Here is an 11,813-nt window from a genome sequence, read left to right as displayed (position 1 = left end):
AGTTTACCTAACAAAATTCACATGCTGCAACTATATGCTGCTCAATATACACCCATGTTTATTGGCATAACAGAAACATGGGCAAACAAAAATATATCAGATGTCGTTTTTCAACTAAGTGGGTACAACATGTTCAGAAATGACAGGAGGAATCGTGCTGGGGGGGGAGTTCTGTTGTATGTAGATAAACAGATCGAATGTACACTTGTTGAAAACCTAACTTGTGATGTGTATGAAGAAACTATATATATGGTGTAAAGCCAACTTTTCATCAGATGTAACAGTGCTGATCGGCATTGTCTACCGCCCTCCAAATAATTCCGCTTTGGACAACGAACATCTCAATGAGCTTCTGTGCAAAGCCTGCCAGGAAAAGTCAACTTTTCGACTTATTGCTGATGATTTCAATTTTCCTTCAATTAACTGGGCTAACCTCTGTTACAAGCCAAGCAATGATGATTTTATGGAGGTAATTCTGGACAATAACTTAGTGCAGTGTGTATTAAGCCCAACAAGAGAAGAAGCAACTTTGGATCTGCTGTTCACCTCTAATCCAGAGCTTATTACCAACGTCGATATTTTGGAACCCTCAGCTAACTCGGACCATAACATGGTCTTGGCAGAAGTTGCGCTGTTGAGCATCCGCAGCAATAAAAGCTCTAGATTGCGTCGAAATTTTAGGAGGGCAGACTGGGTTCTGTTTCAAGATCTTGTGAATGCTGCTAACTGGGAAAATGTTTTTTCCACCGTAGAGGTCAATTCAATCTGGGAAAATTTTGTATCAACCCTGGATTGCATCTTGGAAGCTACAGTCCCATCAACAACACAAATAACTACGACATCTCCTTTGTGGAAAACTCAAAAGGTCTGTAATGCTCGAAAACAACGCAATAAAGCAGAAAGACAGTATCTCGCAAATAAGACTACTGAAAACAAGAGAATGCGAAATATTACGGCAAAGAACCTTAAATCAGAAGTTCGGTATGCCATCAAAAACTTTGAATGCAGACTAGTTGAAACTACTGATGCCAAACCGTTCTGGCACTATGTGCGTTCCAAGCAAAAATCTAAAGTTTCCATTGGTCCTTTGGTCAAGAACAGCGATTGTGATTTAACAAACAATGCAACTGAGTGTGCACAAGCCCTGAGTAACTTTTACTCCACTGTCTTTACCTATGAGGATACCAACCACATACCTTTTGCTCCTCCAAAAACCAAAGAAGAACTAGTCAGTGTCACCTTCACGACTGAGCTAGTATCGAGAAACCTGACCAAGACAAAAAATTTTGCCTCAACTGGGCCTGATGGTATTCCATACATTGCACTTAAAGCTGGTGGTTTTACTCTTTTATGTCAGTTCAAGCCTTAAAGCAGCCGGCGGCCATCGCGGCCATGGCCGCTAAGTAGTGCTTGCATGACCGCCGGTGCTACCTCCTCCGTCGGCCAAGTTTGGCCGCCGGTTTCTTCTAGCCAATTATTTAATTTCGAAATAGAATGATCGTGGATTAAATAAATGAATCGAAAATATGTAGTATCAAAGAGTGACGCAGAATTAGGTCAGCGCATCATAGTCACTACTGTTGTATTGAATATATCCAGCTGCGATCACCAGCGCTGTAAGTCTTGTTTGCAATTCCCGATGTTTATTTTAAGGCAGTGGCTATTTGACCGGCTCCGGTCTTTGAATCTGAAACACTATTTGACCGGTCATGACGTCACTACATAAGCACTTTTTTCTCTTTCAAAGCAAAAGACGATAAGCGCATTAAGTTTTAAATTCAACACATTTTCTTCAACTGAGTCCGTGGCGCATACGTAACGTCTCGGGCTGCCATTCTAGAGGGAAAGAGTTCGATACTATCCGGAAGAGTTCTTTTTTTTTTTTATTTAACTAAATTTTGACCCAAAGTGCATTTTTGTCGTCAATTTTTAATTTGAGTAGCCTACAGCCTATTTTTTTAAATCTTTCCAAATGTGAGTAATAAAGTTAAGTTTTTTTAATTTGTGAATAAAAGAATAACAGTTAACCTCTCAAGTACATGTAGCTCCAAACAGAGTGAAATTTACATGCCTTTTGACTCCTATTTATTTCTTTAAAAGTAATATCTAAAAAGACATTATTGACCCAAAAAGAATGTCTAAAAAGACATTATGAAAAGCAACTACGAACAAAGGCCAGTGTTTCGATCTCCGGACCTGTTCAGCGTAACGTAGTAAAGTGAAAGTGGAAAGTTGTCTTGAAGGGTTGGTTGAGATGATGGTTTGAAACTTGACTGATTGTTGTGCGACAATGAGACTGGATTTAATTTTTAACTTCGGACTTCAGCGAAACGTAATCTTACAGCCTATTAGAAGGAGTGATTTTTTCAGAGAATTTGTGCTAAGAAATGAAAGGAATTTGTTAAAAATAAAGACTAGAAAAAACTTTTTTAATTCGTTTTGAAACTTTTTTATTCACCTGTTGATTCATTCATATCAGTTTGTATCCTTTTGTAGTTAAAAAAAAAAAAAGAACGCTTCCGGATAGTATCGAACTCATTCCCTCTAGAATGGCAGCCGGAGACGTTACGTATGCGCCACGGACTCAGTTGAAGAAAACGTGTTGAATTTAAAACTTAAGGCCCTTATCGTCTTTTGCTTTGAAAGAAAAAAGTGCTTATGTAGTGACGTCATGGCCGGTCAAATAGTGTTTCAGATTCAAAGACCGGAGCCGGTCAAATAGCCACTGCCTTATTTTAACGAAGTGTTAATCTGAAGTGCTAATTTACATCGGCTGGCAATATTGTCGTTTTTATATCGATTCAATGTTGTCGGACATTGAATCGTTGTTAAAAAGGAGAACTAGTTTGGTTGACATCCGAGGGGAAAACACGTGTCTTCATAGTTGAGAACGCTGTGGGTTAGTGACTTCATACCCTCAATGGTGACATCATAACGGAATAAATGGTCAGGTTTTATGAAAGGCGGTATGCAGTTGAAACAATTTACTGAGCTGCGAGCAGTTAAAACAATTTAGGGTCGTTATATGGTCCCGCAATACCGGACTACAATCCCGATAAAGCATTTAATGCGTGGTACAACGATTCTATTGCAGGACGTCGCCCAGACTTTAACAACGCTAAGTGATCATTTTAACATTGTTGCAAGTTTAATACTATTTACTTGTGCTATCATTATTGTATTTTGGCCTTCAAGCACGCAGATTTGGCCGCCGAGAAGGAGCTCTAGGTAGGCCACAATGGCTGCCGGAAAAAAACACGAGTTTTAAGGCCTGCAGTTGTGTCGACTTTTTCAGCTGTGTCTCGATTATGGTGACACTCCAGCGCAGTGGAAGATTGCCCATGTAACCCCAATCTTTAAAAAGGGAAACCGAAGAACTCCTGCAAACTATCGTCCAGTGAGCCTCACAAGTTGTGTATGTAAGTTAATGGAGTCATGCCTAAGAGAAGTCATCTGGCACTTCTGGGATGAGCGTGACCTTATTAAATCATCCCAATTTGGATTTATCCCACAATCCTCATGCACAACCCAACTTCTTGAATATCTGGAAGACATCACATCTATTGTTGATAAAGGTCAATGCGTTGATGTTGTCTATTTGGACTTTTCCAAAGCCTTCAATTCGGTTCTACACGAAAGACTAATGAGGAAACTGTCGGCTTTGGGTATAAAAGGCAATGTTTATACGTGGATACGTTCCTTCCTTTCAGATAGGAGTGAAGTCGTTGTGGTGGATGGAGAGAAAAGTGATCCGAAACCCATGATATCCGGTGTACCTCAGGGAAGTTGCCTTGGGCCTCTGCTGTTTATTGCCTATGTCAATGACGCTGATGACTACATTAGTCACAGCACCTTGTTGAAATACGCGGATGACATGAAAATCTACACAGAATTGAGCAGGGATGATCCCGATCTTGCCTCATCCCTGCTACAACGGACTTGAAATTGTTAATGGACTGGTCTGAATCCTGGCAACTACCGTTTAATGTTGACAAGTGCTCCACTCTGCACTTTGGTCATGGCAACTTAGAGCATCAGTATGTTCTAGGTGACATGCCAATTGCCCTTAAAAAGAGTGAAAAAGACTTGGGCATCATGATAACGACTGATCTTAAAACATCCACCCATGTCTCGTATGCAGTTAAAAAGGCGGAGATGGTCCTGGGTGTTTTAAAACGAACACTGGTCAGCAGGGACAAGCATGTCTTTTTAAGATTATATAAACAGTTGATCAGGCCCCACTTGGAATTTGCAGTGGCGGCTTGGAATCCCCATTCTGTTCGGGACATTGATTTGCTAGAGAGGGTGCAACAACGAGCAACAAAATGCATTCATGGACTGAAAAACCTAACCAATGAACAAAGACTGTTTGAATTAGACCTTCTCTCGTTGGAAAAACGGAGATTAATTTTTGATTTGACAGAAGTTTTTAAATTAGTACACAATGTTTCGGTATCACCATCTTCCAAATATTTCCTTTTTAACTCTAATTCAACCAGAGGCCATAATTTTAAATTGCATAAACAGTTTGCTCAACTGAACTGCCGTAAATTTTCCTTTGCCAATAGAGTAGTCGACACTTGGAATAATTTACCATATGCTGTAGTCAATAGTATGTCTATTGCAATATTTAAGCGACGTGTCGAAAACTATTTATGATTGTGTCTTATCTTTTTTGTTCCTTGAGATTTTTGTTTTCTCTTCAAAAATTTCTTATTTTTATTTATTTATATATGTTTTCTTATCAATTGTTATTTGCGAGTATGTTAATGTTTTTCTCTGTAGTACCATGTGTACTGGACCAGAATACATTATTATTATTAATTCAAATGTATTTGCTGATGTAAATTCTTTTACGATCAACATCATAAAATGTGAGGTCTGCTAGGCTAATTGGTTCTTGGCACATAATGCCACTGTATGCACACAATGTGATGCATTATGTATTATGTATGCATTATACATCCACTGTATGCATTATGTGGCACACAATGCCACATAATGGTATGACTTCTTTATGGTTTAGGTTTTGAGTCTTTTTTGTTGTGGTAAAGAAAAGTTGTTTTAAGTATTGACTGTGACAGTTGCAGTATATGGACCTATAATGGATTCTATCAAGCTGAAAATTCGTGAAATACTTGAAAAATGCCAAGAAAGAAGATATAATTTAACCAAACTAGCCGAAGTTCTCAAAAAGTTTTATTTAGATGTGAGTACAATAGATTGAACTGTCATTCTTTCAAAGCGTCTGAGTTTGCTGAGTAGGTGTGTCAGCATTATTTTTGCTGATGAGCAATACTGTACACATAGCCTGCCTGAATTTTATGCAGTTTTTTTGGCTGTGGCTATATTAGGATATGTGTGGCTATGATAGGAAGGGATGCAACCATAGGCGCCAAACTTTTATTTTTGCACGGGGTGGCGGATAGCACAACATGGCAACCTAAAAACTTTCAAACTGCATGTTTTTGTTTGATTTTTACTAAGCGTGTTTCGTAGATGCAATTGTCTTTTCACACCTGATTTGTAGCTCAATAATTTACAAAGCAACTTTAAAACAAAGCACAAGAGGTATGTCGTGAATTTTATTGTTACGTTGCTGCTCTGACACTTAACATTTGGCAAAAGTATTTTTGCGAACAGCAGCTCTGTCAATCCAACTGGTCAAGTTGTAACCGTGAAGCTTCAGCTTGATATGGTAAACATTTAAAATTGGGACGTGGTTCGTTCAATCGCTGTGACGTCATGGTAGATCACAAGTAGCTTTTTATGCGCCTGAGTTCGATTGCTCCGCCTCGCAGGTCGTGGAAGGCAACGACAAGTACATATATTTGTGACCTGTGACCGAAGTAAGTTATTGAGTTGAAAGAAATTTGGCACCGTTGTCGGTTGCAACACCTTCAGAAAAATTTAAGATATGATATGAAGGGAAAATAAAACAAAGAAAATGTTACAAAAAAAAATCATGTTTATGTCTTTAAGTTAGTACTTTTGAATAGTTAAAATGATTAGTTTGGATCAACAAATGTGTGGCCTACAGCTTGGATTGAAAGGAAATTATCGGGTACCGTAGCCTAGTTATCCCGGGTCTGCTACTATTCGGCTATTTCCCTTTTTGGCTGCAGCCCGATTCGGCTAGTTCGATTTGGCTAGTCCGATTGGGCTAGTTCCCTATTTGGCTACAGTCTGTCAGTCTTTATCAGTTAGTTCCCTATTCGGCAATTTTTTGAAAATCAAACGATAATCCTTCTGTAATCCAACAAAATCCTTCTGTAAATCCAATGACGCCTTCTGTTTATTTAGAGAATTTTGTATTTTATTTCACAATATGGTTTCTTTTGCATTCCGACAAAGAAAAACAAATTGAAATGAAATTTAGCGAAAAATGTTGGAACTATTAAATTGAACTGTTTGCTCACATAAAATCGACAACGATGCCTTCTGTTTATTTAGAGAATGTTGTATTTTATTCCACAATATATTTTCTTTTATATTTGAAATAATCGAAGCTTTAGACGAGTGGGGTTTACACCTAACCACTGAGATCTTAAATCATATTTATGACACCGGAAACATCTCTAGTGATATGGTACGTTCCATATTCATAACTTTACCAAAGAAAACCGGAGCAACAGAATGCTCACTCCACAGAACAATTAGCCTTGTGAATTATTTAACAAAGATCTTACTCCGAATCATGATGATGAGATTGAGACCAAAACTAAAATCGGAAATTTCAACAGCACAGTTTGGAATTGTTCAAAACAAAGGGACCACAAAAGGAATTTTTACATTAAAAGTGATAACAGAGTATGTCCGATTCTTCTGTGTATTTAGAGAATTTTGTATTTTATTCTACAATATCGTTTCTTATGCATTCTTGCATTTTATCCAGTGTTTACCTTTGAGTGCCTTCCCAGACGGCAAAATCCGTCATTTTTAAAAATTAAAAATGACGAATTTTGTTGTCTGGGTTAGTTCAAAATATGTTTTTTACATCAAAAAAACATTTTTCATTATTAACAATAGAGGTAAATGAGATATATAAATAGAAGGGTTTTGTTAGTTGTTCGAGTGTGTTATTGTTCAAAATACATGTAAAAACTTACATATGAGTTATTAATTACGGAGATAGTATAAATTTGATGCTCTAAAACAAAGTCATATATTATCATAATAGTATAGTCAAACTGGCAAATGAGCGGACGACAGTTTTGTATGATAATACGCGGTCCATCAATTTAGAGTACTAACCGGCGGTAAGTATTAACCGGCGATTCAATTCGATAATATCAAACCTCCATCTTTACACTCTGACTACAAAAAAAATTAGGCGTATCATATATCACGTGAAAGTTACGAGTAATTAAGTGATGATTTCAACGACCTGATTTTTGGTAAAAAATCAACTTTACGACCGGTATTGCAAACTTTGATCTTCCGCTTTGCAAGGCAACTTGATAGTTACTTTGCGCTTTAGTCCAACGTAGAGTGGTTTCACTTTAACCTGAATAAAAAAATGTCTACTTTCTGGCTTTCTTTCCCAATTAAAATCATTAATCAACGCATTCGAAAAGGTTTTCCAGAATTTCGTTATTGTGCGGTGACATGCATTTCTGTGGTAAACAACTTTCCACTTTTTTCTCCGCTATTTTCTTTTAAATACCGGCGCGCGTAATTAAGAATGGTAAGAACGCAATTCATTATGACGCAACTAAAAGCTTTAATTTATTGCACGGCTCACACAGACAGTAACATCCGCCATTTTTACATTGATTTAACGTCTGCAGACGTTGAATCGTTGTAAAAATGACGGATTTTGTCGTCTGGGAAGGCACTCAAAGGTAAAAGAAACGATAAATTGTGGAATAAAATACAAAATCTCTAAATAAACAAAAGGCGTTGTTGGGTTTAGAATTTTGTAATAAGTTGAGGATTCTAATATATTCTAAGTCAGTGGTTCTCAATCTTTTTGTCTTGGGGGACCTCTTTTGGTGTCTTCGAAGCGGTCGCGGACCCCTAAAAATTTCAATTTGAAATTTTGGTATATTGCGTTTCCTTATGGAATCATATGTTACATAAGTTTTAAAGCAACACACTTAAAAGAATTTGTTGAATTCGCAACGCACTTGACGATTGATGAAATTGACGAAATTATGTTATGACTTATGAGCTATATCAGGGGTTGCCAAACTGGGGTACATGTACCCCCAGGGGTACATTTCGACTTTTCAAGGGGTACATTATGTAAGGATATTCTTTCCATAACTTCTAATCTGCCTTAAAATGTTTTTTATCACCTTATGATGTTAATAATTTGAAGACCTGAGATTAAGAACCCCTTAGTAAGTCACATTTTCACCCCAGTAGAAGCTTTAACTACAACTATCAGTAACTACCAAGTTCATATGACTTATTTTGTCCAATCACAGCACATGAGACAACACAGCTGATTGATTGCTATGAGAACTGTAATTACAAAGGTTTACAAAGAGTCAAGATTTTCAGTGCTGCTATTGGAATCAAATCAAAAGACAGATCACAGCTCAAAACACCTGAACATGATCTTCGTTGTGCTGTTACCTGTTGCTAATGTTTCATCTCATATTAATGAGTTTGTTGCTAAAAAGCAGGCTCATCCATCACATTAGCTAGGATTGCTGGGCTTATTCAGCTGATATATTGTTTGTTTGATTGATTGTTTGATTGTAGTGTTTGTTTAAAAGACAAAGGTTGCGTTTTCGCAACAGACAAGTAAGTCACGCTTTGTTCTATTTCTAGGTCCAACTGCTTGAGATTTTGCGGTCAGTCCAGTTTCATTAGTTAGTTTAGTGCTGTAAGAGTCAGAAACAAGTTAGCTTATCTGTTTATTAGCCATACTGAAGTTTTAACATAGTTCTGAATTTGGACAATTTTTTGGAATACGATGGCTGCAAGAAATATTAGGTAAGTTGCATTTTTATATGACGAATTTACAATTTTTTTTAGTGTGTATCATATCTTAATTTAATGTATTAGGTATTGCTTGGTTCACTTATATAAAATCTAGCTGTATTCTAAGTAGAAGTGTTTTCGTGTTCAAAATGCCTGGCAATTTTTGTTGCGTTTTCACAACGTTTGTCATCACAGATGCGCTGAACGATGCGTTTTCGCAACGTTTGTCATACCGTGAGCTTTCGATGTGCGACCGCTCTGCACTTTATTATGGATTGATTGCTGTTGATAATGAAATATGCTAATCTGTAAATAAAGTTTTTTTTACAAACTATAATCTGACCCAACTCAATCCATCTGCTATCTGTCTTGAATGTTTTATAACATATTACATTAGTTTCGTACATAATTGCAGTATAACAAAAACCTCATGCAAAAATATTTAACCGCTATCCAAGTTAGAATTCATTTGTAAATTAAGAATTATATATATATATATTAATTATTGAAATTCTGCAATGTGCTTCAAAGATTTGTTGAAGGTTTTCAAGTGATACCTCACAAGCCCGACTTATCTTTCATATATATCATAACAATTTTTCAGTGTTACAGGAAATCTTTTTTGCTAACTATTGGCCTAATTTAGTGATTGTTGTCGAAAGAAAATTACATTGTTGTTCTACTTTTCTAATTCTAGTTTTAACACACGTGTGGTTAATTATTTTTGTCTCCATTGTTAGGAAAAAGTGATTGGATGTCTCTGCGACTGATGGAAGAAATCGAATCTAGAGGACACAAAGCAACTGGAACAATCCGTAGCAACAGGACTGAAAAATGCCCATTTTCCAACATCAATGTCTTTGGAAAAATGCCTCGTAGTGCTGAAGAACACTTTTTAGAAAAAGACGCAAATATTCTAGTTGCAAGATGGAACGATAACGGGACTGTTTCGATTGCTTCTAATGAGCATGGAATGCAACCCATGAATCGAATAGAGCGATACTCAGCTGCAGAAAAAAAAAAGAAAATAACCGTAAACATGCCAAAGCTTATCAACATGTACAATCGATTAATGGGTGGGGTGGATCGCGTGGATCAAAATGTCTCACTATACAGGATAAATATTCGAGGCAAGAAATGGTACTTTTCAATCCTCTCCTACATGCTGAATGTATGTGTGAACGACGCTTGGCTGTTTGCAAGGGTAGGTGGTTACAGCCAAGACAATCAAGACATGCTAACCTTTACCAGATCACTGGTACAAACCTGGCTTAAAAAATATGGAGTCCTTCTGCAAAAAACAGGACGACAACGATTGCTAACAAATGCGATCGATGCAGAGATGCGGTTCCAAGTGAACCGAAAAGCTGCCGAAGATGCAGACAATGCCAGAGCCAAACAGTATACGTCTGCAAGAAATGCGATGTTCCTTTACATTTGAAATGCTCTCAACATTACCACAAAGAGTAAATACGTTTTTACGATTGAGTACATGATAATGTAACCGTTTTTCCAGCAATAAATCTTGCAAACTGCCAAGCTGACTTAGTGTACTAATTATTACAATATTTCAGAAAAAACACTGCAGACAGATCACAAACTGATATGCATACAACTAAACGGATGAAGATAATAGCTAGGAAGATCAAGAGATTAGACAGACATAGCCTACATATAAGTTTTAAGTCTGTAAGAATCAATTGCGACAACAGCAATAGCATGCGTGGTGACAAACGTTGCGTTTTTGCAACATCCACTGCCGGCGGGGTGACAAACGATGCGTTTTCGCAACGTTCAATTTTTGCAAATATTTCAAAAAATCGACAAAACTTTAAATTTTTTTTGGCAATTATCATCCCTTTACACCAGGGGTGTGCAACGTGCGGCCCGCGGGCCAAATGCGGCCCGCAAAGAAAAATTGTGCGGCCCGCGAAGATGTGGCAATTTTGAATAGTGTGCGGCCCGCGAAACGTGTTTATAACTTAATTTAGTCTGGTACGTGCGAACAATTCATTATAGAGTGGATTATTGTACATTTCGCACCTTCTGTTAACTATTTTAGAAGTCTCCCACCGGCCACCGCTCATCCGATTGTATTTAATTATTTGGAACGTTAGTAGATCAGAGGCACAGAATTGCACAGAGAATAGCTCAAAGTATGAAACCGTATTCTGACAGTAATTTTGTGAAGCAGTGTCTTAGCGATGTCGCATAAGAAATGTGTTCTAAAATGAAGAGTGCGTTCGAGAAAATAAGTCTGTCACGGTGAACGATAGCGAGGCATAGGCTATCGATGATCTTGCTTGTGATATTAGTGACACTCTCAATAAGGTGAAGAACTTTGTTTCATGGAGCTTTGCGATTGATGAAAGTAGGCTACAGACCAGAAGGATTGTTGGATTACAGAAGGATTATCGTTTGATTTTCAAAAAATTGCTGAATACGAACTAACCGATATACTGTAGACTGCAGCCAAATAGGGAACTAGCCCAATCGGACTAGCCGAATCGGGCTGTAGCCGAAAAGGGTAATAGCCGAATCGGACTAGCCGAAACGGGCCATTCCGAGTTATCCCAACCAGCAAAAATTTGTTCCAAGAACACAGTTCATTTTTACATTGTAGTAACAGAATGAAAAGGCTAACCAAATATGTGGCCTATCGTATTAACGTCGCTAAACGTTGAAATCGTGTAGAAAAGGGAGCTTTTGCTGACTAGGATACTTTGAAACTGAGAAACATTCACAGAAGCCTTTCGATTTGTTCCAAGAACCCAGTTAGCCTAACAGTTCATTTTTACATTGTAGTAACAGAATGAAAAGGCTAACCAAATGTGTGGCCTACAGCTTGGATTGAAAGGAAATTATCGGGTACCGTAGCC

At 37.6% G+C, this 11,813-nt stretch overlaps 2 protein-coding genes across 2 annotated transcripts in view; both read left to right on the top strand.

Annotated features, from left to right (window-relative positions):
* Positions 1-226: 226 nt before the first annotated feature.
* LOC145782392 (uncharacterized) lies at positions 227-1,369 on the top strand. The gene has a single exon (XM_082594176.1). The coding sequence runs from the start codon at positions 227-229 to the stop codon at positions 1,367-1,369; it is 1,143 nt and encodes a 380-aa protein (XP_082450302.1).
* Positions 1,370-5,032: 3,663 nt separating this feature from the next.
* LOC145782614 (condensin complex subunit 3-like) overlaps positions 5,033-11,813 on the top strand; it is a 61,179-nt gene continuing 54,398 nt past the window's right edge. Inside the window, exon 1 of the mRNA XM_082594423.1 lies at positions 5,033-5,209. Coding sequence (XP_082450549.1) covers positions 5,105-5,209 — 105 coding nt within the window. The 5' untranslated portion in view covers positions 5,033-5,104. The remainder of the gene's footprint in view (positions 5,210-11,813) is intronic.

Source organism: Aplidium turbinatum, chromosome 13 (genome assembly GCF_918807975.1).
Source record: "Aplidium turbinatum chromosome 13, kaAplTurb1.1, whole genome shotgun sequence".
NCBI lineage: Eukaryota > Metazoa > Chordata > Ascidiacea > Aplousobranchia > Polyclinidae > Aplidium > Aplidium turbinatum.
Note: the sequence above shows the minus strand (reverse complement) of the source record. Positions and strands in the feature narration are given on the sequence as shown.

What these genes read in the sequence shown, in the direction of transcription:
- LOC145782392 (XM_082594176.1), top strand. Translation starts at nt 227, where the DNA reads ATGTGTATGAAGAAACTATATATATGGTGTAAAGCCAACTTTTCATCA.